Genomic DNA, 24,032 nt, shown 5'->3' with positions numbered 1-24,032 from the left:
TACATACATGACTGACCAGCTGTCACCAGGGCGATTATTTTAAGCAACTGGAAAAACAGTGGCACAATGTGTAGGCACACAAAAAATAACTACACTGTAGGGGCCTGGTGCTATTTCAAATCCAACAGAGACCAGGACACTGAGCTAAGCTAAGACAATTCAAGATCAAAGGGCAAAAAGGGAAGGAACACACGTCAACGGACACATCACCATTACCACAAAAACAGCTCTGTTCAACTTGTACAGGTGCACAACAAAGGGGAAGGGGAAGCCACAAAGCCATCCTTGCCAGCCAGCAGCAGCCAGTTTGACAGCTGTTTTGCTATTTCAGTTTTGTCTAAGCTTCACTGGTTTAACCACAGGGTTGACCATAGGGGATAGTGAAATTTCAAAGTGAAACAGCAAGCAGAATTCTCTCAAGGCCTGTACCTGACTTTCAATCACCAGTATCTATACAGTGATAGCATTCCAGCCATGCAGTGTCCTTTATATGGATTTTTGTGGCTTCACTTTGTGCTTCCAAGTCATGAGCTCATCAGTCCTACCCCACTGCTTGGGACTCTCTCTACAAAGAACTGCTTCAGTCTGAAGTGCTCACACCTACCATGGGGTGGTAACTGTGTCAAACTGAACATGGACAAACACATGCTTGTTGCTGACCCATCTCCCCACAATGTAGCATTCCAAATCCGAGTAGCTCTAAGCTAAAACTCTTAAAAGGCTGCCAAAAAATTTCCTTTGTTTCATCTCCCACCAGAAAGCCTATGTTGGTGGAGCAGGGATACAGCCACTCCTGAACTTCTGACAGGATAATCACTCATTAGGTTAGAAAAGTAAGTTAGTTTACACAACCAGAAAGGAAAGATTCTTTTTTCCAACATTCACTGTACTGTGACAAAGTCCTCAGTCTGCTTTTTGAAGAACTCAATGTATAAACTGAGGATGGTGGGTCACCTTTAGATATTGTGACAAAGTCAGCCCTATTCCTGGGCCTCTAGCCTCTACTCAGTCCACTGGGCCCACTTACCCTCACTGGGGCAAGAGGTGGTCTGGGGGGAACCTGGCCCCCACCCACTCATGCTGGGTTCTGGCCCAGGGACGCTATGCGGCTGCTAGTAGGGAGGGCTGGCTCCCTTAGCCCTTGGTGCAGCAGCTCTTCTCCCTGGTCCACTTCCCCACACAATTCCGCCTGGTACCTTCTTCAAGCTGTAACGAGTCCCCCTCTCTCACCATGATGCAGCTCCTCTCTCTCCCTCTGCAGTGCCTGGTGTTCCTGTTCTGCTCCTTTCCAACCTGCTTTCTCTCACTGTTTCTGGTCTCCTTGCCTCTCCCCATCCTTCCCACTATGAAGGGTTTTTAAAGGCCTCTTATTAGTCCAGTCATTGGGGCCAGCTGGCCTCAGTTAGGCTGAGCTACCTCCCACCCAGCTGCCTGTGATTGTGTTGCAGGCCCTTCTGTTTGTTTGGGCTCCCCCATGAGGGGCCCTCCACCCTGGCCCTGCCACAGAGGGAAAGCGTGTGTGTGTGATCTCTAGCACCTGTCTTTCCCAGAGGGACACAAGAGGCAGTCTCAACATATTTGACTCACATTTTAAAAAAAATAGTTCAGACACGATGCCCAAATGCCGGAGCTTTTATTGCCATTTGCTTGCCATGATGTATAGACAGTATGCAGCAGCCATTCTAACCTAGCACACAAGAGGAAGGGAACACACAGATCTAGTAGTAACACCTTTTAGTGTTACAAGGTGAGGGAGGCAATCCCACCAACAGAAGTTGGGCCACTAAAACATATTACACATCCCCATCCTTGTGTTTCTAATGCCCTGGGACCAGCCCAGCTATGCCAACACTGGGTTTCTGTCAGTTTGCGTTCTCTATTCCTTTACATCAATAAATTTATTTAATCTGTTCATGTGCTTGTGTTCCACTCTGTTTCGGTATTTATCGTGCTATACAGGGAAACATTTGGGATGCCTACAGCACCTCAGTTAGAACATCTCCATGTTCTTCTTGCTAGGAAGGCAAGGGATTCTGTGACCCTCCCATGCTCAGCAACTCTCATTCCACCAGGGTTCTACTTGTAGAACAGAATGGCCCCAGGAGCCATTATTTATGAGCTGTGATTCTAAATAGGGACATTAACAACATAATTTAATCATCAGTTCTTTGTCACTGAACTCATTGAGGTAGTTGCTGAGACCAGGAGCATGCCCAGATTAATACTAAAATTGCAACAATCAACCTCAGAAGCCACATCAGCCGTATGCGCCTGCAAGTTGCACACAGTTATCCATTCTACAGTCCACCACCAAATCCCAGTGTCCTGGCCTCTTCCTACTGCACTCCCAGAGCCTTCTACCAATGGCTGGGCTGTTCATTCACTCAAGCATGGAAGGTCTCAGAGGTGTAGCCATGTTAGTCTGTAGCTTCACAAACAAGCAGCTGTGCAGCACCTTATAGACTGGTAATGAGCTTTTGTAGGTAATACTCACTTATCCAATCATCTGAAGAAGTGGGTCTTACTCATGAAAGCACATTACCTTATGTATCTGTTAGACTTGGTAGATCCTAATGTGAAATGGTGCTAAGATAAACACCTTCCATGCCTAACAAGCAGTCATATAGCACCTTAGAGACCATCTCCTCCTACTGAACTCCTAGGATGCCCCTATCTATCATGTGGTCCATATATTTTAATTCCTTAACATGGCTTGAGTCAGCCTTCGAAAAATGTAGCCAATTACCAGCCAGAAGTAAAAGAAAAGAAATAGATGCCTCCCAATATTGAGGGGTAACATGGTGAGAAGTCTCCCCCTCCCAACATGCTGGGAACAAAGATGATTCTATCTTTCACTAAGGTTGGATGTGTTCACCTCTGCCTTTGCCATTTACTGCATATATGGTACCAGACTCAGCCACCTAATGGTAAGTTAAGTTCAGCCTTAGGTAAACTGAGGTGCAGCAATGGAACCTGGAGGCCTGGATTATCTGGACTAGGTTCTTGTTCGAAGAGGAAAGTGCCGATTCCTGACACAAAGCTCCATTCCTCACCTCTGTGGCAGTCCACATATCCAAAACCACCAACACAAATGAAGAGAACGTATAAACATTCTTGGGTATGAATTTAATGCAACAGTTTCATTTAAGACAATCACCCGTTAGGCCTAGATCACGTACGCAGATCTTCAAAACCAAGCTTCAATCTTAGCACGAGTTCAAATGCCCCAGATCAAAACTATGGCTTATTGAAACAAATTCCAATTACCTAGTTCACAGCATTGATTTGGAGATACCCAACCCACACAGCAAAGCATCACAGAAGTTAACACAGAAACATGTCAAGTAACAAACATCTAGTATTTATTAATAAATTAGTACACTGGAAGGCAACTTTTCCATATGAGAGCTCCCTTTTTCATTACCTTGCCCCATCCAAATGCCACCTTTCTATAAGAGTTCTCCACACTGAGCATATTACACTGTTCATTACAAGAATATAACGGTTGCAAATATAATCAAATCATTCTTACAATTCAGCCTTTCTGGTTTTTGCTTTTTTTTAATTTTTTTTTCCCCTAATAAAAAGTGAAATGTGATTAGAGAGAGACTGCTAAGAGCGGGCAAGTTCTTCAGAACCTTACCTCTGGGCCAAAAATCTGTATAAAAAAACCTTAAACAAAAGAGAGACAACTGTAAAAGCATAGCTCAGTAAGTCTTGTAATCACAAGGAGAGCGGCACCACCCGGGCTCCCCCTCATCTGCCAGAGTTCAGCACCAGTGCTGAGATGATCTATACAAGACCTGCTTGTTGCAAGACAAGATACTCCTTGTTGCACATGGTACATTCAGATGCAGGCCAAGTGACTTCCTTATAGTCCTGAAGGCTGGAGGAATTAAGCCATTTATTTTCTTTCACACATTTCTGCTTTAGCTTAAAGAAGCACAAGTAATCAAGCATTCTACGCATTGTCCAGGTGAAAACCATACAATAAATAATGGCGGTAGTAAAATCTCAGCAAGGAATATGAACTATACAATGAGACATTAAAAAAGTCAACTCAAGAAAAAAACAAAAACTAAAAGCTAGTTGCCTTAGAGAGTAACAGACAACACAATTCTCACGTTTCCTCATTTTCCACCATGGAGGAGGGGAAGACAGAGGGAAGGAAGGTTTGTGGAAAAGAAAGTTACGTTAGAGTAAACCGATATGATAAAAACTAGAATGAGTTCAGAACTATTCCAGATTCGATGTGTAAGTGACTCCGGATTCGTGGTCTTTAGTTAATGAACTGGGTTTTAAAGTGCATTAAATGAATGACTGGAATGAAAACAAAAATAATTCAGAAGGGGACAGAGTGTGCCAAGATTTTAATTCTGCAAGAAAGGTAAGCAAGGAAGGTGCAATGTTTGTAAACCACTCCTTCCAGAAACAAGAGAAACCTTAAGAAAATACTGGCCATGTATTCTACAAAAAAAACCAAAAAAAAAAAAAACCACACAGCCTGCATGTTGTCAATCATCTTTAACAAGTGCCAAGCTAGTACTAGCAAGATTCAGAGTGTACAGTGGCCAATGTCTACAATAGATCAGGAAGGTGACTATAGACAGAGTCCAGCAGTGTTTGGCTGGCTTCCTGGCTCTTGACTCCAGCAATTTCAAATAGCCTGTCCAGCTTATCCTCTGCCTGCGGAATCTCTTCGATCACATGGAGCTCCTCAGGATTTAGGATGTGCAGCATGTCATCAAAGATGGGTTGCAGGTCACATGGGTCCAACCGCACCTGACGCAACACTGTGTCTTTCTTTTCTGTGAAGGGAAGGGATTAATGGTTAACGTACTTTATGCTGGAAGAGCACCCTCTTTGAGAGAAGACAAGTAACAAATACATTCACACCTTGGAGACTTCTCTCCCCACTCCCTGCCTTTAGGGAGAAGGCCACAACTTGCTAAGAACAGGAAAGATGTGAGTAGGTGTTAGTCATAGAAACTAGAGATGGAAAAAGCCTACTGAGTCACCCATCCAAACCCTTGCCATGGCAGCACCATTCCTTACAGCATATATGCTAGTGCTAAATTACAAGGACAGACAAATCACGGGAAAGAGAGGCCAAAATCCAGAGTGCGCTACAGTCTATTGGCTTCAGTAGTTTTTCCAGAGTCAGATTACTTTGTGTACTCAAGTGTAGATGACTTACGTTAGGTTCCAAAGAGCCACACTTCAAATTACAAGTGACTTTAAAGTACAATCTGTAAGTCATGCAACAGGGAAGGGGTCCAAGCATTAGAATCTCCCCTCTTGGATCTCTGAGATGCCAGATCTCCCAATAATAACTAGGAAAGAGATAATAAATCATCATCATGGGAAATCACCATGATGAAACTTACCCTGCATCAAAAAGACAGCAAATTTAAAAATAAATTCAGGTTATAGACCTGCCAATTTTGTAGTTTTTATAGACACATTTTCCCATTTAAAAAAAGTCTCTCCCACAAATGGAAGGAAATGTATTGATTGAATACCTGGGGAAAACATTTAAATCAGCCGCACTGCTGCACCCAGTGCGACCCCAACGGGTAATTTATCAATTTCCAGGTGCAAGTCGTCACTAAAGCCATCTCCTGTTTGAGATATGAGATGTTATGCATAGCAATAGTAAACAAAATTTGAGAAGAGTGATTTTTAAGTTGAGAGTCCCTGTAAAGCACTTTGTCCTTTCTACTCTGGTCTTCATAGCATGAAGAGCCTATGCTGTCAACTCAATCATCTCTCCAATGGATACTCAAACTGTGCTTATTCTAGTGACAAGATGCTTCCAATTACTCATCATGCTGCTCTGGAAAAAAAAGACTTGCAGACAGGTGTGCCAACTTGGGTACCTTTGGTAATAAAAGAGCCGGTTCGGCTGAGTGGAGAGGAGCCGCTGGAAGCGGAATCACAGCGCAGAAGAGGTTCCGATTCATCTACAAAGAAGCCCTTGTTCTTCTCCAAAGGAGACGGCTCCACAGTGAGGATGGTGGCACCAGGAGGTTTCGCAGCTGGACTGGCAACAGGACAGAGAGGGCTGGGACTCACCGGAAGGGCCTGTTTGTCAGTTTCTAGCTGTGAGGACAAAAGTGGGTGATTTGTTATGCAAAACCTAAAACAAAGTTCATGTTCAGAACCATTTGCATCTCAATACACCAAACAGAGACCGGGGACAGGGCATTAATATTTCAACTTTAGGGAGGCTGTAGCCCATTTTTAGCGAAGTTCAGAGTAAAAACACACAATAGCTCCATGTTTTACCTGAGTTCATAGTAGCATGATAGACTTCTCCTCAAGGACAACTGAAAGTAACTAATGGAAATGACTCATTCTCAAAAAGTTCTCTCTCCCTATGAACCTGTCCCAGTAAACAGGGAACAAAGCAGAGACCTCAAAATGATGAGGTCTAAATTAGCTGTTAGCATTCAAGTCCTGGAGTCATTAAGGTTAGTTCTTTGAAAACATCCAATCAATGTGCAGCAGCAGTCAAAAAAGAGCACTAGAAAAAGGATAGTTAACATGCAGATAATATACAGGTTGCACCTCCCTTGTCCGGCACCCTCCAGATGTGAGGGCTGCCAGATGAGTGGATTTTGTGGACAAGGGGAAGTCAGGCTGGCTGCCCGGAGAGAAGTCTCCACTCCTGCAGGCCTCCCCCTCCCTGACCCCTGCTCCGTCATCAGGCAGAGGTCCCCATGGCAGGGGCTGTATTCCCAGCCACCTCCCAGCTGTAGGACTGCCATGATCCCTGCGGCTGGTGTTGCCATCATGGCTGTGCGCCCCAGCCAGCTCCCAGCAGTGAGGCTGCCAGCCACAGCTGCTCTCTGGTCCAGCAACATCCATTGTCCTGCCAGATGAGGGAGTTTAAACCTGTGTTACTGTACAAATCCAAGGTGTTCTCTCACCTTGAATACTGCATCCACTGCTGGTCACTTTATTTCCAAAAAGACGCATTAGAAATGGAAAAGGTACAGAGAAAGGCAACAAAATTATTAGGGGTATGGAAACACCTTCTGAATAAGGAAAGATTACAAAGTCTGTGATTTCTGAGTTTGGAAAAAGCCTAATAAAAGTGGGGAAGAATCTATAAAATGATGAACAACACGAAAAAAAAAGTGTTACCTACTTCACATAACACAAGAGCCAATGAAACATGAACAAATGTACTTAACAGGCAGCAGCTTTAGAATAAACAAAAGGAAGTATTTGTTCACATAATGCACAGTTAACAGGGGGAGCTCATTGCCAGGGGACGTTGTGAAGGTCAAAACTATTACAAATAAATTAGGTAAGCTCTTGAAGGATTGTGTTAAGTAAGAAGCTCGCTCCATACAGCCCTCTACACATGCTAGAAATGGTGAAATGATGTTTGTGGTATTAACTCCGCAGCCTGACCCAATAAGACACACGACACCTGCAGGCACTCCTTTACATTCATACAAATGTCTTCCACACCTAACAGACAAAGAGACATTTGTTTCCACACTGTGGTTCTCAGAACTTTGCACTGATCTTGCCTACTGTGAATCTGTTATGTAATTTCATTCTGTGTGCACAAACAATTTACCACCTACCAATATCTGTCGAACCACCCACCTCATTTCTATCAATTCATGAAACTAGCTTTTAATCTCGTTCTACTGTAATAAAAATTTCTTTCAGAGGGACACAGAAGATTTGTTCTACTTCAACATGTTTTGTAATATAGTTTACAGCAGTGGCTAATTTAAAAAAAAAAAAAGAGAGACTTTATACACGCCATTAAAATGCCCCACATGATTCTGTACAATTTGTTCACAAGTGTTAGACTATCGTATTTAACTGAGAAAAAGACCACCAGTAAAGAAGCAGGGTAGTAAACCAGGATGTTTCCCAAGAAGCATCCTACAGGACAGAGTATTTACCTTCACAAATATGTCGACTCCTCAGATTACATGTTTGCAGTTTTGGAAGAGTTAGACATCTGTTCAATAGCCAGTTGAATTTAAATTTAATAATTGGACATACACATCTCCTAGAACTGGAAGGGAACTTGGGAGATCATCTAGTCCAGTCCCCTGCCCTCTTGGGGGACCAAACACCATCCCTAACATCTATTTGCCCCATCCCTAAATGGCCTCCACAAGGATTGGGCTCACAACCCCGGGTTTAGCAAGCCAATGCTCAAACCACTGAGCTATCCCTTGCACCCAGTTACAAGAAGGTCTGAAGAATAAGAGTCGTGAAGAGACTGAACCAAAAAGATAGAGCTGCTGAACACTTAACACTCCCTAACACTACTCTGAACACTAAATAAATCTCAAATAGCTGCTAAAGCATTCAAGAAGGTGTGGTTTTCTAGAACGTAAAAGCCGCAGAGCCCGAACTGTTTGTAACTTATTGTTCACTTATTAGGCAAAGTAAATAGGATGCTGGAACATGTGTTAATGTTTAAATAAGGTAAGATAGAGGACAGAGTGTTCAGAAGGAAAGTAAAACACTACTTTGGAGAACTATTAATAGTAGGGCTATCAAGGAATTAAAAATTAATCATATGAATAATAGCATACAGTTATTTAAATATTTTGGATGTTTTCTACATTTACAAATATATTTATTTCAATTAAACCACAAAATACTAAGTCCTCACTATTCTTACTTACATGAATGAAAAATATTCATTTTTTTTCCCAGTGCAAATATTTGTAACAAAGGTACTGTTGTGCAATCTCTATTATGAAAGTCAAACTTACCTTGCACACAATACTAAGAATAACTGCACTCAAAAACAGAAGTGTCAAACTTCAGAGCCTACAAGTCCACTCAGTCCTATTTCTCTGTCAGCCGGTCCCTCAGACAAACAAGTTTGTTTACATTTCCAGGAGATAATGCTGCCTGCTTCTTATTTACAATGCCACCTGAAAGTGATAACAAGTGTTCACTTGGTACTGTTCTAGCTGGAGTCCCAAGATATCGATGTGCCAGACGTGCTCAAGTCATACGTCCCTTCACGCTTCAACCACTGCAACAATGGATTCTGTCTGAAAATGATCCAAACAGTGCAGAGGGATGGGCATTATTTTCATAATCTGAGTCAGATCACAGCAGCAGGTGGCCAATTTTCTTTTTTGGTCGTTTGGGTTCTGTAGTTTCTCTACCAGAGTGCTGCTCTTTTAAGTCATTTGAAAGGATATTCCATAACTCCTCTCACTTAGATCTTAGAAGGCACTCCAGATTCTTAAACCCTGAGTTGAGCAGTATACGTATTTGCAAAAATCTCACATCTGTGCCTTTCAGTTTAGTGAAATCTGCAGTGAAAGCATTCTTAAAATAAAGAACATGCACTGGGTCATTATCAGACACTGTTATAACATGGAATACATGATAATGTGTGTAAAATAGAGCACACATGCAATTCTCTGCCAAGGAGTTCAGCTACAAATTTAATTAGGTCATTTTTTAAAATGAGCACAATCAGCATGGAGGCATGTCCTCTGGAATGGTGGCAACAGCATGAAGGGGCATAGCACATACGGCAGAAAACTACCTTACAATGCTAGCTACAAAAGTACCATACAAATGTTTGCTCTCACTTTCAGGAAACACTGTACATAAGAAGCAGGCAGCATTATATCCCATAATTGTAAACAAACTTGTTTGTCTGAGCGATTGGCTGAAGAAGTAGGACTGAGTGAACTTGAAGGCTCCAAAGTTTTACATTGCTCTGTTTTTGAGTGCAGTTATGTAACAAAAATCTAGATTTGTAAGATGCCCTTTCACAAGGAAGTCATGAATAGTTGTATGAGATGAACTGAAAAACAGTATTTCTTTCATTTCATTTTACAGTGCAAATATTTGTTATAAAATAATAATGAAGAACATTGTACATTTTGTATTCTGTGTTGCAACTGAAATCAATGTACCTGAAAATATAGAAAAAAACACCCAAAAGTATTCAATTAACTTCAGTTGGTGTTCTATTTGTAGTAATGAGAGGCTTGATGTAAGGCTAAAAGCCTAGAACAACAATCAATGCTTTGTTAACTTAAGCAAAGCTAAAGAAAGGCCTCAAGCCTGAACAACAGTAGGTTAAAATCAAAAACTGTGCTAGGTAAAATTCTGCCCACAGGAATGCAGCAAGAGACAGAGCTGGTAAGTCACAGGGCCTAAAAGCACATAAAAACACCTAAAAAGCACCTAGAGCCAGGCACTAAGTTATACACAAACACATCCTGGTTAGTACCAGGCACTCCCCATAGGTAACAGCTTATCACCAGGTACATTCCAACCCAAGTTCAGGAACAGGTCATAATGACAGCATGATGGATAGTGTTGTTTTGATGGTACCACCATTATCCCCCAAGTTAACGGGCAGATATAGTTACATTAAGGGGTGTCAACGTATTACAAGCAGGGGGTCGTACCTGGATATGTAACTTGTTTACACCTGTGTATAAGTGTGTGTAACAGGGACTGCATCAAGCAACGTAGGGGATGACAGAGTCCCCTTGCTGTCAACAGAGTCGCATACATTGTCACGTCGTAGGCATGTACCAATGTAAACTGTTGAGTCATATTGGAGACTCATGAGGGTGTTGGAGACCGTACATCAACAAACCTGGCTCCAATGCCTTCTTACCTTGCTTGATTTGTGGTTCTTGGGGGGCTCTCGGAGGCCTGCAGTGCTGGCTAACTGCAGGGTCTACACTGTTGTCCAAAGAGAGCACACACATGTGGACAAAGTGATTAACATCAAAAGGGAGCAGACTGGACATCCGAGCACCATTCGGATAGAGACTCCCAACCACACTATTAACAGTGTGATTAACCGACAACCCTATTTAATAAACAAACCTGCTTTCTAGTCTTATTTTTAAAGCATTAGTCTAAACAAGTGCCATACACTTCCAGTCCTAAGCTGGGGTCGTCGTGTTGTATTCAGGTGAGCACTGCCCCATGAGTAGCTATGTTATAGAAGCGAGAAACACAATTCCCGTCCACAGTTTATCCTGTACCAGGGACTCCTTGGAGAGTGAAGGCAGCAGCAGGATCTGCATCCATCTGATCATGAACAGCCACATGGATGACAGTTGTCTGGGATTCTGGAACTCTAGATTCTACTCTCAGCTCTTTCCAGGCTTCCAGCGCACCTCTGGCCATGACAGCCTCTATGCCTACGCTACCCTAATTAGTGGAAAATGGAAGCAACACAACCTATGCACCCCACAACTGGTTAGCATTTACAGTTACTTATAGAGAAGGCTCTATGGAACTCTATATTCCCACTCCCCTTTTTGTATTCTGCTGAGGAGCCTTACATTAGTCATTGTTGCAACAGTCTAATGATGGTGGAAGCAAATAAAACAAGAGCAGCCTCACTGCACTGGGAATCACCATATCTAACCAGAGAGGCATTCACTGCCACTGACCCACAGTTACCTCACCAAGCACTTACACATTTGGTTTTCACACGGAAACCAGTTTCTGGCTTTGATGAATCAGTAACCCTCTGCAATGAAGCATGATGAAATTGCACAAGGGGCATGGGGCCAATTTTTCTCAGTTACTGAAGCACTGCAAAAAAAACAACCTTATCTTCTACTTCCTACTATTCCAAGCCCTTTAACTTCCAGGTTGCAAGTACTTCAGTGACACATCCTCCTACCTCTCCTCAGTCCCTGAAAGTAACATGGCAACGAGAATTGGCATTAAGGCAAAACAAGCATCTTCAAGCTTGCTGGCCAACCAGACACAGATTTCTGCTGTTATCCACAGGACTTGCTTCCTAAAGGCAGCTGTGGAGGTTTTCTACAATGACCTTCAGCCAACAACCATCTGCTGAGAGCCTCCCTGCAGCCTGTGTTTTTACAGCTGTTTCTTTATTTTGGCTGAAAATGCTTTATTGCCTTTATCACACTGCAGCACTAGATAGTCTTCACAATAATTTATCAGCCAGTTCAACTGATCTTTATGTATGGATATGTATTTATTCATTTATAACCACTTCTAGACACTGCTCATGGCACCTGACTGGCACAGAGAGCAGTGTCTGAAGTTTAGTGATCTTAAATAGAGGGGAGAGGAAGATTTATAACTGAGCTATTTCCCAAGGGGAAACTGTAAGACACCAAGAAAAAACTCTGAGGCCTGTACCTGACCACCCTTGCTTTTATCCCACCCCATCTGGTACTTTCATGAATCAGATCAATCACTCTCAATCAGATTGTGGGCAAATACCCAGAAGAACTTGTCAGGTCTTTCCTATTCGTGTTGGCCCATAGCTTTTATTGGATTATGAAAGACACTCCAGAATTTATCATTTGATAAATCACCAATGTCTCCAAAGTTATGGAAGACTTTGATTTGCCAGGTGGGGAATTTAACAAACGCTGCTGGACTTCTGGTAATTTTAGCTTTGCATCAACCCTTAATGGTTATTATTCTTAAACTTAGCAGTAACTTTCAGAAGCAAGAGGTGAGCACAAGAAAAGCAACTAATTCATGGCTCTGAACTGTAGCTAGAAAGATTACCAGGCCCTCCTCATTGCAATAAGCCTGTCAGGAGTTTTCTGGAAATGCCAGTGAATTTCCAAGGCCTTTGAAATCAATGGTGATTCTATTGCAAAGCAGGCCATATGACTCTCTGAATACCTTGCTTTATAAAAATGGAAAGCTCTGGAAGTTAAGAAAAAACACTGGGCTCAGCAAAATCCAATTCACATTTGTACAAAGCTGCATTCATACTGGGACATCGGAAGACTCAAGTGAACTCAAATGTGCATTTGCAGTCCCCGCATGGAAAGGAACAAAGCAGTCAAGTAGCACTTTAAAGACTAGCAAAATAGTATATTAGGTGAGCTTTCGTGGGACTGTCCCACGAAAGCTCACCTAATATACTATTTTGCTAGTCTTTAAAGTGCTACTTGACTGCTTTTTGTTTTGATAGCGTATAGACTAGCACAGCCTACTCTCTGTTACTATGTTTTGACACAGTAGCTGTTTGGATTTTTTTTTACACACCACTGAAAGGCATACGTTGCACTATCTGCATTCCCTCGGCACAAGTCTAGTTGTAGGTGCTTTGTTAAGGAACGCATTTGCTATCTCTTCAGCATACAGAGAGCTTCCGATAGCATAATAGGTTTAAAACTTATTTGCAGCTCATGAACAAGCATTAACAGAAGAACTGGTCTCACTGGAACCGGAACAGCACGTGCATTGTTTTTGTTATTAAACTACAGTCAAGGGAAGTAAAATATTTGGACTTGAAGATTAAGAAGAGGCCTGAGGGTAAGTTTTAATTAAGTTGTACTGGGCAATTGCACACTGCCAGTGAAGAAGCAGCTACCTTTATTCTGGTGAAGTGGCAGTTTTCTTACTTAGCACCAAACTAAGGGAACTAGTATTTTTATGGCCAAGGTAGCAACTGGCTGTGGTCAGTGAAGAAAATCTCAAGAGACAGAGACTTTGTGGACCTTCATTTAGGTGACGGCCCATACCTCTCTGCATCAGACACTAGATATATCCTTGTAGGGGATGACCTGAACGAAACAGAGGACAGCCCGGTCAATTCCAAGCCATGTGAGAGGAGGTACTCCGCGCACACAGTGCAACAGACTGGACGTGGTTCACAAGATGGCTCTGTGCTGTACCACCTGGACTACAATTCTCTCTCAAAACACTTAACTGCCATTAAAACAAATAAGCCCCCCGCGCAGGTGAGGAAGAGATACCCAGATAAATTGTGTACATGTTTAATCCGCACTAGCTTCTCTGTTTTACAATAATCCAAATTACAGTTTCCATGTGATCCGCACCAGTGGAGGAAGTAAAGTTACTTAAATGCCCACAGCCTAGCAGTTTTAACCACTGGGATGTTGGAAAGTTCATTACATTAAGTTTCTGTGCAGAATTTTATATGCCAGTTCTCCTCCCAGTCTTCTTCCAAGCTCCAAGACCATTCTCATCAATAGATGAATTTCAGGACACTCCTCCAAGCTACAGGTTGAACCCCTCTAGTCCAGCACCCTTGAGACCTGACTGGTGCTGAACAAATTTGCCAGACCATGGGAGGTCAATATTGTCTAGCACATTACCACCACTTACTGGGCTCCTAGAAGACATTTAGGGGTAAATTACAGCTAATAGCAGAACAAAACAGAGTCAGGACTGGTGGCTGTAAACAAACTTCATGGGACCACAGGAAACCTGGCCACAACCATATGTGGTCACCTGGCTAAGTAAAATCATACTGGATTACGGACGTTGCCAGATGAGAGGGCCAGACTAGAGAGGTTCAACCTCTACAGTATTCTATATTCATGTTCATTAAGGGGACAGATTTTATTTCTGAAAGCTCTTATCCATTCAAAATCAGTCAACTGCTAACATTATCTGGACTGCCAGTCAAAAGCAAGAGTTCTGTGTGTACTGAAAGACAAACAGCTGGATTCTCCCTATTATACTCTTACACAATTTTCCTGTCCTGGAACTAAGGCTGCATTTACACTGCTTATTTCAAAAGATGCTATTCTGGAACAGGGTTGCTACACACAAGAATGCATTTAGAAATAGCACCCAGCTATTTTGAAATAGCACGTCGGACACATACTGCCTATTTGGAAATAGTGCCATTGGTGCCCATTATAGCTTATTTAAAAATAGCGCTATCCTGTGTCTTCACAGAGCCTATTTAAAAAAATAGTTATTCTGAAATAGGCACCCGCTATTTTGATTGTATTTTGAAATAGAAGGTGCCTAGGGTTATTTTGAAATAGTTATTTATTTATTATAAATTATTTAAAATTTATTATAAAATTTATTGAAATATATTGAAATAAAATTATTTATTTTGAAATAACTCTGTAGTGTAGACATAGCCTACGTCACTGCTCTGCAACAGGCATGCCATGAAGTGGTGCTTAGCGTGCCTCAGAGCCATGCGTTGGAGTGCCGTCCACCGCTCTGTGCGCATGCCTTACCACTTGGTGGGAAGAAGCACGTGGCGAGTCACTGGACTTGAGTTAGAGTGTGGGGGCTGAGGATTGGCTTAGAGGGAGGACCTGGAGGTGACCGTTTCTGCGGGATAGGTGGAGCATTGGATTATAGCAGGGAACTGACGATGCCTGGCTCTGGGGGAGGGGGAGAGGAGTGGGTTATATATACACACTGGGTGTGCCGTGAAAATCTACAAAAATTCTCACACCTGGTCTCCTGTACATAAGAAGCAGAGAGATGACAGAGACCGATAGGTGTGCATGCAAGTGTGTAATACCAATGATACTGGTTCTACAAACTCTTCCCTAAAAAAGAGCGTTTAAAAATCCAGGTTTTCCACACCTATGGTTTTAGCATGTACCAGAGACAAGACACAGCCTCAGCAGGGATGACCTGAATGAAATCAGGGACAGCTACGTTGAAGCTGCTCTTGAAATGTTAAGCTGTTTGCAGCAAGGACTGTATTTGAGCCCTGTATAATGCCAAGTACTTTGCGATCACTAATTTCGACGTGCATTGGTCTAAGACTTCCTGAAGCGTGTGTGCAGGACTCAGCTGTAATGGTATTAAGTTTAACATGAAACGAGTCATGACTGGGAGTATCTGTTCCAACACTCTGTCTTTAGATCAGACACTGTAGTTCAGACACCAAATTAGGGATCTCAGACCGCACATCAAACTTTGAGGGTTTGTCTGCATCACAAATATAATCAATGCTAGTTGTATCCTGACAGCCTTGAACTTCCCAAAAGACTTTGTAAAAAGACTACATGGACACTACAAGCATAAACTGCACTAACCTCTCTAGATTTGGACCAGGACAGGTTTGAAATCTTCGACATGTTTCCCTAGCATGGTTAGAGAATAGCACTGTCCCACCCACACTAGGAACTCAGTATTAACACTGTGCCCCAGAGGTCAGCAATCCCCAGTACGGATGATAAGAGTGGCACACGAGTCAAATTTTCATCGGTATGCTTGGCGGGGGCTCAGCCCTGCCCTTCCTCCCCCATGCAGCTGGCAACTTGCTCAAAGCCTGTGGATTAACAGAAGACGAGCTAATGCTACCAACCACCGCCTGAATAAATAAAGATTCAGGACTTTACCGTTTATTAATGAAGCTGTTGTAAGTAGGACTATTAGTGACTTTAAAAAGTACCACCAGCCCTCAGACCATTAATAAAAAGGTCAAGAAGTCAAATTTTGGAACTTTGCCTCGGAAAGGTTGCTGACCTCTGTTATACCCAAAGCCTACCATGCATCATGCTGTGAAGGAGGACCCTCAGCGTAACTGCTTTCACTAGAAAATGAGATTCAAGGCCCACAGTATGTACAGAAGGAGAACACGCAAAGTCCTTCATATAGTCTTGTAGTCCCACCTGTACTAATTTACTGGATGGTAGAGCACTACTCAGATCACAAAACAGATTCCCAAAACCCCAACCAATATTCAGCCACACTCAAAACACACCCTAAGCTGATCTTGTTTGACTCATGTTTCTCCTGATGACTTGCCTTTATCTAAATTTTGGTCTCATTACACTCCACTTTGGCATACTGGGTGGTTAAATAAATCACATTCCCGAACTTCAGAGAAAAAAATATGTTTTCACAGACACTTGTTATTTAATTGTCTTTGTGTTTCAAACACTCACTAAACAGACTGGCCCGTGTGCAGCGTTTAATTCCTTCCCAACTCAAACCTCGCAAGTGAGGAAGTTAGCTCTAACCCGCCTTCTGAAATTGCCTAGTTGCATTTCGCTAAGAGGGGAAATAAATCAATTCAAGAACTAGGAGTCTGACACAGCAAAAGATTTGGGCTACGCTCAAAAAGAGATGCTTAAAAAGCCCCAGACCTAAGGGGTTTGAGCTCTGATAAAAGGAAGTAACAGAACAAATGAATCTTGGAGCAGCTGCAATCCTGCTTCATGTGGAACTTTCACATCCTCTTTTCCTTCACAAACATCCTTATGAGAAAAGCTGCAGAAACAAAACGTCACAAAGCCAATCAGGTCAGAAACAGAATCTAGAGCCCAAATATGACAAAAACTCAAGATGTTTAGACTGAAGCCCTGAATGTCCCTTCTGCTAACCACCCCTTAAAAAAATTGTACCTGGGAGAACAAGTAGCAGGGGCCTCAGTGCCGTAAGTAACACAAATAGTGCTGTCATGAGGATGCTTGCTGACCATAATCTAAACTCTAAAAAATACTTCAGCTGAGTCCAGTAACATCTCAAAAAGTTAAGTTAGGGATACGAGTAATAAAGCAGCCCAAGCTCTAGGGCAGGGGTGGCCAACATGTGGCCTGCAGGCCAGAATCTGGCCCACAAAGCCAGAATTGGTGCCACTTTACCCAAGCCAGCTGAAGTGACAGCCGGCTGCGGGGTGTGGGTCAGCTGCATGTGGCACTTTAAGGAGCCATCTGTGGCTCTGGATGCTGCTGCCGCAGACTCCTCCTCCATGCTGAAATAAATAATGGAACTCAATTTAATTGGTTTAATGGCCAGCAGGGACCTGTTGATTAAACCACTTAAATTGCGTTCCATTATTTTAGGGCAGCAAGGCAGAATGCCACCCGTGCTGCAGGCGGGGGAAGGGAGAATGAGAGCTGGGTGGAGCCGCACAGTTGTGCTGAGGTGGCTGCAGTCGCCATGAAGGAACAGCAGCTGTATGGGGAACCCTTCTTCTGAGGTAGTTTAATCCTGGGTTTTGGGCTATTTCACATTCGGCCCCCTGAACATATCAAAAAAAGTGCCATGTGGCCCCCAATGCTGCCCTAGAACATACGAGTGCCTATAGTTCTCAGGCACAGTTATTTCAGTAAATCTGACACACTATGCAATGCTGCTAATTAAAGTTAGCTGCATTCTGCAGCCAGTGTGGAGATATTTAGGGTCACGCTGCAAGATATTAGGGCCAGACTTAGGCTACCCTTGAAAAGATCAACAGGATACTGGCCTACTAGCAACAAACAGGGCATTAGGCTGCTAAACAGACCACTGCAAAAGACCTTATGCCCAAACAAAACCCAAGTATATCTTTACGTAATGACACATACGTAAAGCAAGTTATTAGTAAAGCTCTTTGGGCTGAATGCTACTGGGATTCTGGGAAGAGCAAATACTCTACAACAGGGGTGAGCAAACTTTTTATGTCAGGCCCCACTTCTCGTTATTTCTTGTATATATAATACGGAGCACAGGTGGTCTTCTCGTCTATCCTCCCTGTGGAAGGAAGGGGTCTGCGGAGGGATCGTCAAATCACAGAGGTAAATGCGTGGTTATGTAGGTGGCGTAGCAGGGAAAGGGAAGTTACTCACCTGTAGTAACGATGGTTCTTCGAGATGTGTCCCCGTGGGTGCTCCGCAATAGGTGTCGGGCTCGCCCGGCGCTGCAGATAGGAAATCTTCCAGCAGTTTCTCCTGGATTGCACATGCGCCAGCGCGCGCCGCCCCCCTGCGCGCCCCCGGCCGCGTGCATGATCCGGTCCCCGCCAGTTCCTTGACCAACCGCCTCGGATGCTCCTGAAAAACACTAGACAGAGATTCGAAGCGGGGAGGATGGGCGGGTGGTGGAGCACCCACGGGGACACATCTCGAAGAAAGAGAAGTTACTCACTGTAGTAACGGTGGTTCTTCGAGATGTGTCCCTGTGGGTGCTCCATGTTAGTTGTCAGGCTTGCCCCAGCGCCACAGGTCGGATCTTCCAAGCAGTTTCTACCGGACTGCGCATGCGCCTGTGTGCGCCGCTCCCTTGCGCGCTCCCGGCCACACGTGCGATCCGGTCCCCGCCAGTTCCTTGACCAACCGCCTCTGATGCTCCTGCAAAACACTAAACATGGATCCGAAGTGGGGAGGATGGGCGGGTGGTGGAGCACCCACGGGGACACATCTCGAAGAACCACCATTACTACGGTGAGTAACTTCTCTTTCTTCTTCGAGTATCCCCGTGGGTGCTCCACGTTAGGTGACGACCCAGCAGTAACCCAAAATAGGAGATGGGTAATCGGATCATGGGCAGCTTGTCCCCGAGAAGACCGCTGTCGAGAGACGGGTATCCGCTTAGAATACCCTGTGTAGGGCATAATGCTTGGCGAAGGTGTCATAGGATGACCATGTCGCCGCTCTGCAGATGTCTTTTAGCGCAATGCCCTTGAAAAAGGCTGTTGAGGCCGCCACTGCCCTAGTGGAGTGAGCCCTGGGTGTGGCCAGTAAAGGAGTCTTTTTGAGTTTGCAGCACATTTTTATGCAGGATACGATGTGCTTCAAGATTCTCTGCGAAGAGAGACCTTCTCCTTTTGATTTGGGAGCGAGAGAGACTAGGAGTTTATCCGTTTTCCGGAAGGACTTAGTCCTGTCTATATAGAAAGCCAGCGCCCTCCTCACGTCCAGGAGGCGTAGGCGCGCCTCTTTGTTCGCGTTATGAGGCTTTGGATAACGAGGGTAAAACTATAGGTTCGTTAATACGAAACTCTGAAGAAACTTTGGGAACAAAGGCTGGATGCAGCCGTAAGGTTACCGCCTCCTTGGAAATTATTGTGCAGGGTGGCGTTGCCATGACTGCCGCAAGCTCGCTCACCCTGCGAGCTGACGTGATTGCAAGAAGGAAGGTCATCTTTATCGTAAGGAGATGGAGGGAAACTGTGGCTAAGGGTTCAAACGGTGGTCCCGTTAGCGCATTAAGAACCAGGTCCAAGCTCCACGAAGGTGGAAGCGGTTTCCGAGGGGGGTATAGGTTTACCAGCCCTTTGAGGAACCTGGTAACCATGGGATGGGCAAACACCGTGTGCCCTTCCTCTTCATGTCAGAAAGCCGATATAGCAGCAAGGTGGACCTTCAACGAGGATAGGAAGAGTCCGCCTCTCCTGAGGTCCAATAAATACTCTAGTATTACAGGTATAGGCACAGCAAGGGGGGCTAATTGCTTGGTAGAACACCATGCAGTGAATCCAGTCGATTTTGCTTATAGGGCTTCCTGGTGGAAGACCTCCTGCTACTTTCTAGGACTTGTTGCACTCCCTCCGTACGCGTGCTCTCTAGGGAGCTGAGCCATGGATTAACCACGCTTGCAGTCGCAGGCCTCGGGGGTGTGGATGCACTATGGACCCCTGGGCTGCGTGAGCAGATCCGCCGCCACCGGGAGGGGCATCGGTGGACGGTCCGACATGCACAGGAGGAAGGGGAACCATTGCTGTCGATCCCATGTTGGGACTACTAGGATCATTCGGCTTTCTCTCTCCTGGCTTTCTGCAAGACTTTGTGCATAAGCACTGTGGGAGTAAAGGCGTAGAGCAGGGGGCCCCTCCACGAGATCGTGAATGCATCCCCCAGTGGCCCCCGTCCCAGTCCTGCCCTGGAGCCGTATTGTGGGCACTTCTTGTGTTGAGTGGCAAACAGGTCTACCTGGGGAAAACCCCATGTGTGAAAAATCAGTCATAGCAGATCGGGACGGATCTGCCACTCGTGTGTGAGTGTGAAGCACCTGCTCAGCTAGTCTGCCTTCACATTGTGAGCGCCTGGTAAATACGAGGCTTTCAAGGTTATATTGTTGGCGATGTACCAGTTCCACAATCGGACTGCTTCCGCACATGAGGCACGGGACCGAGCTCCTCCTTGTCGATTTATATAAAACATGGTGGAGGTATTGTCTGTACTGATCCCGACTACTTGCCTTGTATATGGTCTCGAAAGTGTTTGCAGGCATTGAACACTGCTCTGAGCTCCAGTATATTTATGTGCAGTGACTGTTCCGTGGAGGACCACAGTCTTTGCGTCACCTTTTCGCACGTGTGCTCCCCACCCTATGTGGGAGGCGTCGGTAGTGAGAAAAACAGATATTTGTGGTTGGTGAAAGGACACCCCTGCGAGCATGTTCTTGGGGTTCACCCCCCATTGGAGGGATCTGCGCACCTCTGTCGTGCGCGACACCACCCTGTGGACAGTGTGTGCTGCCGGTTTGTAGATGCTCGCCAGCCAGTGTTGCATGCTGCGCCTATGCAAATCGGGCACTCTGTACCACAAACGTTGCTGCTGCCATGTGGCCCAGCAGCTGTAAGCACATCAGAACCGGCACCGTAGGGCTGAAGGTGATGTTTTCACGAGGGAACCAATGGCGCGAAAGCGGGCATCTGGTAGATAAACCCTTGCTGTGATGGAATTTATAAGTGCCCCTATGAACTCTATGTCCTGTGCGGGGTCTATCTTTGATTTTGCCAGATTGATGACCAGGCTCAGCGAAGAAAACGTGTCTGCTGTGACGCGTATCATGCGAAGTACCTCCTCCTTCAAGGCCCCTTTCAGCAGGCAGTCGTCCAGATATGGGAATATAAACACCCCCTGTCTGTGCAGGTAGGCTGACACCACTGCCAAGGTCTTGGTGAAGACTCTGGGGGCCGAGGAGAGGCCGAACAGCAGAACCTTGTACTGAAAATGTTCTTTGTCTACCATAACCCGGAGAAAACGCCTGTGAGCCGGGTGAATAGTTATGTGGAAATACGCGTCTTGTAAGTCGAGGGCTGCAAACCAATCTCCATCGTCCAGTGCCGTAAGTATAGAGGTGACTGTGATCATCCGAAAGCGTTGCTTGCGCAAGTACCTTGAAGATCTAGGCTGGGGCTCCAGCCTCCTGTCTTTTTCTCTGTGAGGAAGTACCTTGAGTAGAACCCTTTCCCTCGGACTTGCTCCGGTACTCTTTCCACTGCCCCTATAAGCAGAAGATGGCCTACCTCCTGCTTGAGTCTCACTTCGTGGGAGGCGTCCTTTAGGTGGGGTCTGGGTGGAGGTCGTGGCGGTGGGAGCGACTGAAAGGGAATCACGTAACCCGTGGCTATGATCTCCAGTACCCATTTGTCTGTGGTGATCTTTTGCCACTGGTCGTAGAATGGTCGGAGACGATGGTGGAACAGTAGCTTCAGATGACATTGCGCGATGGTAGCGATAGTGCAGCCCTCGATCTGTGTGTCAAACTTGGGGCCTTTGGCCCTGCCCCAAGGACGCACGGCTCTGTTGAGAACGTCGCCTGGGAGTTCTGTACTGTTGGTGCTGTTGATGTCACCCTTGCTTGTAGCCCCTGTGGTACTGGGGACGCTGTGGTTGATACTGCAAACAGCTTCTGCGTGTCAAAGGGGAGATCAACGATCTTCGCCTACATATCCCTCGGGATACCCGATGTCTGGAGCCAGGACTCCCTGCTGATGACCACTGCTGTAGCTGTTGAGCGTGCTGCCATATCCGCAACGACTAGGGCGATCTGAACTCCCGTCCTCGAGGCTGCGTAGCCTTCTTGCACGATAGCCTCGAGCACCGGCTTCTTGTCCTCTGGAAGCGAGTCCATGAGGGAGGTTAACCTAGAGTAGTTGTCGAAATTGTGGTTCGCTAGATGCGCGGCGTAATTCGCCATTCTCAACAGTAGGGTGGAGGAGGAGTAGACCTTTCTGCCGAACAGCTCTAGTTTCTTGGCATCTTTGTCCATTCCCCCTTTTGAACTGAGACTTTTTTTTTTTTTTTTTCGATCTCTGTTGAGACGATTCTGCCACCAGAGAATTTGGTTGCAGGTGGCTGAATAGGAACTCCATGCCCTTCGCTGGCACGATGTATTTCTTGTCTGCTCTCTCGTGGACAGGCGGAATAGTCGCAGGGGTCTGCCATATCGTGGTGGCGGACTCCAAGATTGCTTCGTCAAGCGGTATGGCTATTTTAGAGGAGGCCGGAGGTCTCAGATTTTTAAGGAGCTTATGGTGGTTCTCTTGCACCTCTGCTGTCTGGATACCTTGCGTGAAGGCCACCCTTTTAAACAGCTCTTGGAACTGTTTGAAATCGTCCGGAGGATGGACGTCCCCCGGGGCCATAGCCTCATCCGGGGAGGACAACAAGGAACCGCTAGGGTATGCGCCTCTCTGGACCCCTCCGGGTCCTGTTGATGGTGGTACATCCGCTCGCTAGAAGGTTGCGAGCTAAAATCCCGGGGTTCCAGAACTAACTCCCCTTGAGATATATGAGTCTCTGTCCCCGTTCGCGATTGCCCTCAGGGATACGGAACCGTCAGTGGGGATCTGTCCCTGGTAGTATGCGTATGGTGTCTATGTCCCGCATGATAGGGGCGACCATGGCAACACGGGCACTGCTCCTGGGATGGTGACCTGGACCACTCCCTTGGTGCATACCCCCTACATCTGGGGGAGCGAGATCTTCTGGAGACTTGGGACGCTGGGGAGACTGATTTGTGATAGTACTCAAGTGGCTCGAAGCCCAAGAAGGGCGAAGGTGGTCCAAGCCATGGGGAGGCTGGCTATAGAAATGGAGATGGGGGCTCCAGATAGGCAAGGGGTGACCACTGCCTTCTCGTTGGAGTCCGCAGCACGAGCGGAGGGCTCAGAGAAAGCAGCTCTGCAGCCCTGTATGGAGAGGAACTGCGGTGCTGTGTTTTCTGTGCTGCCTTTCCCCTCCCCTGTGGGGGTGGCTCCGCCCCCTGACACGTCAGGGATCTCGGCCCCGTAGTCTGCACTGCGCTTGGCACGCTCCTCAGCGGTGCTCTGCGGACCGTCTCCCCCGGTGCCTGCAGGCCACGTGCCTGTGCGCTCTGCGCCACTGGTTCCCCGGGGGTCGGTGCCGCTGTTTGCGGTGCCGTCAGTTCCGGCGCTTGCTTGGCCGCCACCCTGCCCTCGGTGCAGGGCGGCTGTTTGATCATCGGAGGCTGAACCTCCGCCACGTGCGTCTCCGGGCCGCCGCCGCTCAGCTATAGCTGCGGCTGTGCGCTCCACCCGTCCCGCTCGCTGTTGCTGCCGGCAGAGATCGGGTTGGGGAGATTTTCCTCCGTTTTTGCGCTGATGGGGTTAGGGACACGGCTTTCCTTTTATGGGCCCCAGAGGGTCCCTCCTGCTGCGGCCGCTCCGGCACATCTGGCTGGAGGGCCTTGTCACACAGCAGCATTCTCAACTGCATTTCCCTGTCCTTCCTTGCTCTGGCTGTTAACTTGGCGCAGAAGGAACATTTCTGAGTGACATGGGATTCCCCCAAGCACCTTTTGCACTG

The 24,032-nt window shown here is 45.8% G+C and overlaps 1 protein-coding gene across 1 annotated transcript in view; it reads right to left on the bottom strand.

Moving 5' to 3' along the window:
* Window positions 1–3,107: 3,107 nt before the first annotated feature.
* TNFRSF21 (TNF receptor superfamily member 21) overlaps window positions 3,108–24,032 on the bottom strand; it is a 96,958-nt gene continuing 76,033 nt past the window's right edge. The window contains exons 5-6 of the mRNA XM_074988999.1: window positions 5,880–6,102; window positions 3,108–4,808 (exon numbers count right to left, since the gene is read on the bottom strand). Coding sequence (XP_074845100.1) covers window positions 4,579–4,808; window positions 5,880–6,102 — 453 coding nt within the window. The 3' untranslated portion in view covers window positions 3,108–4,578. The remainder of the gene's footprint in view (window positions 4,809–5,879; window positions 6,103–24,032) is intronic.

Source organism: Carettochelys insculpta, chromosome 3 (assembly GCF_033958435.1).
Source record: "Carettochelys insculpta isolate YL-2023 chromosome 3, ASM3395843v1, whole genome shotgun sequence".
NCBI classification, from domain to species: domain Eukaryota; kingdom Metazoa; phylum Chordata; order Testudines; family Carettochelyidae; genus Carettochelys; species Carettochelys insculpta.
This window is presented reverse-complemented; position numbering and strand designations above follow the sequence as displayed.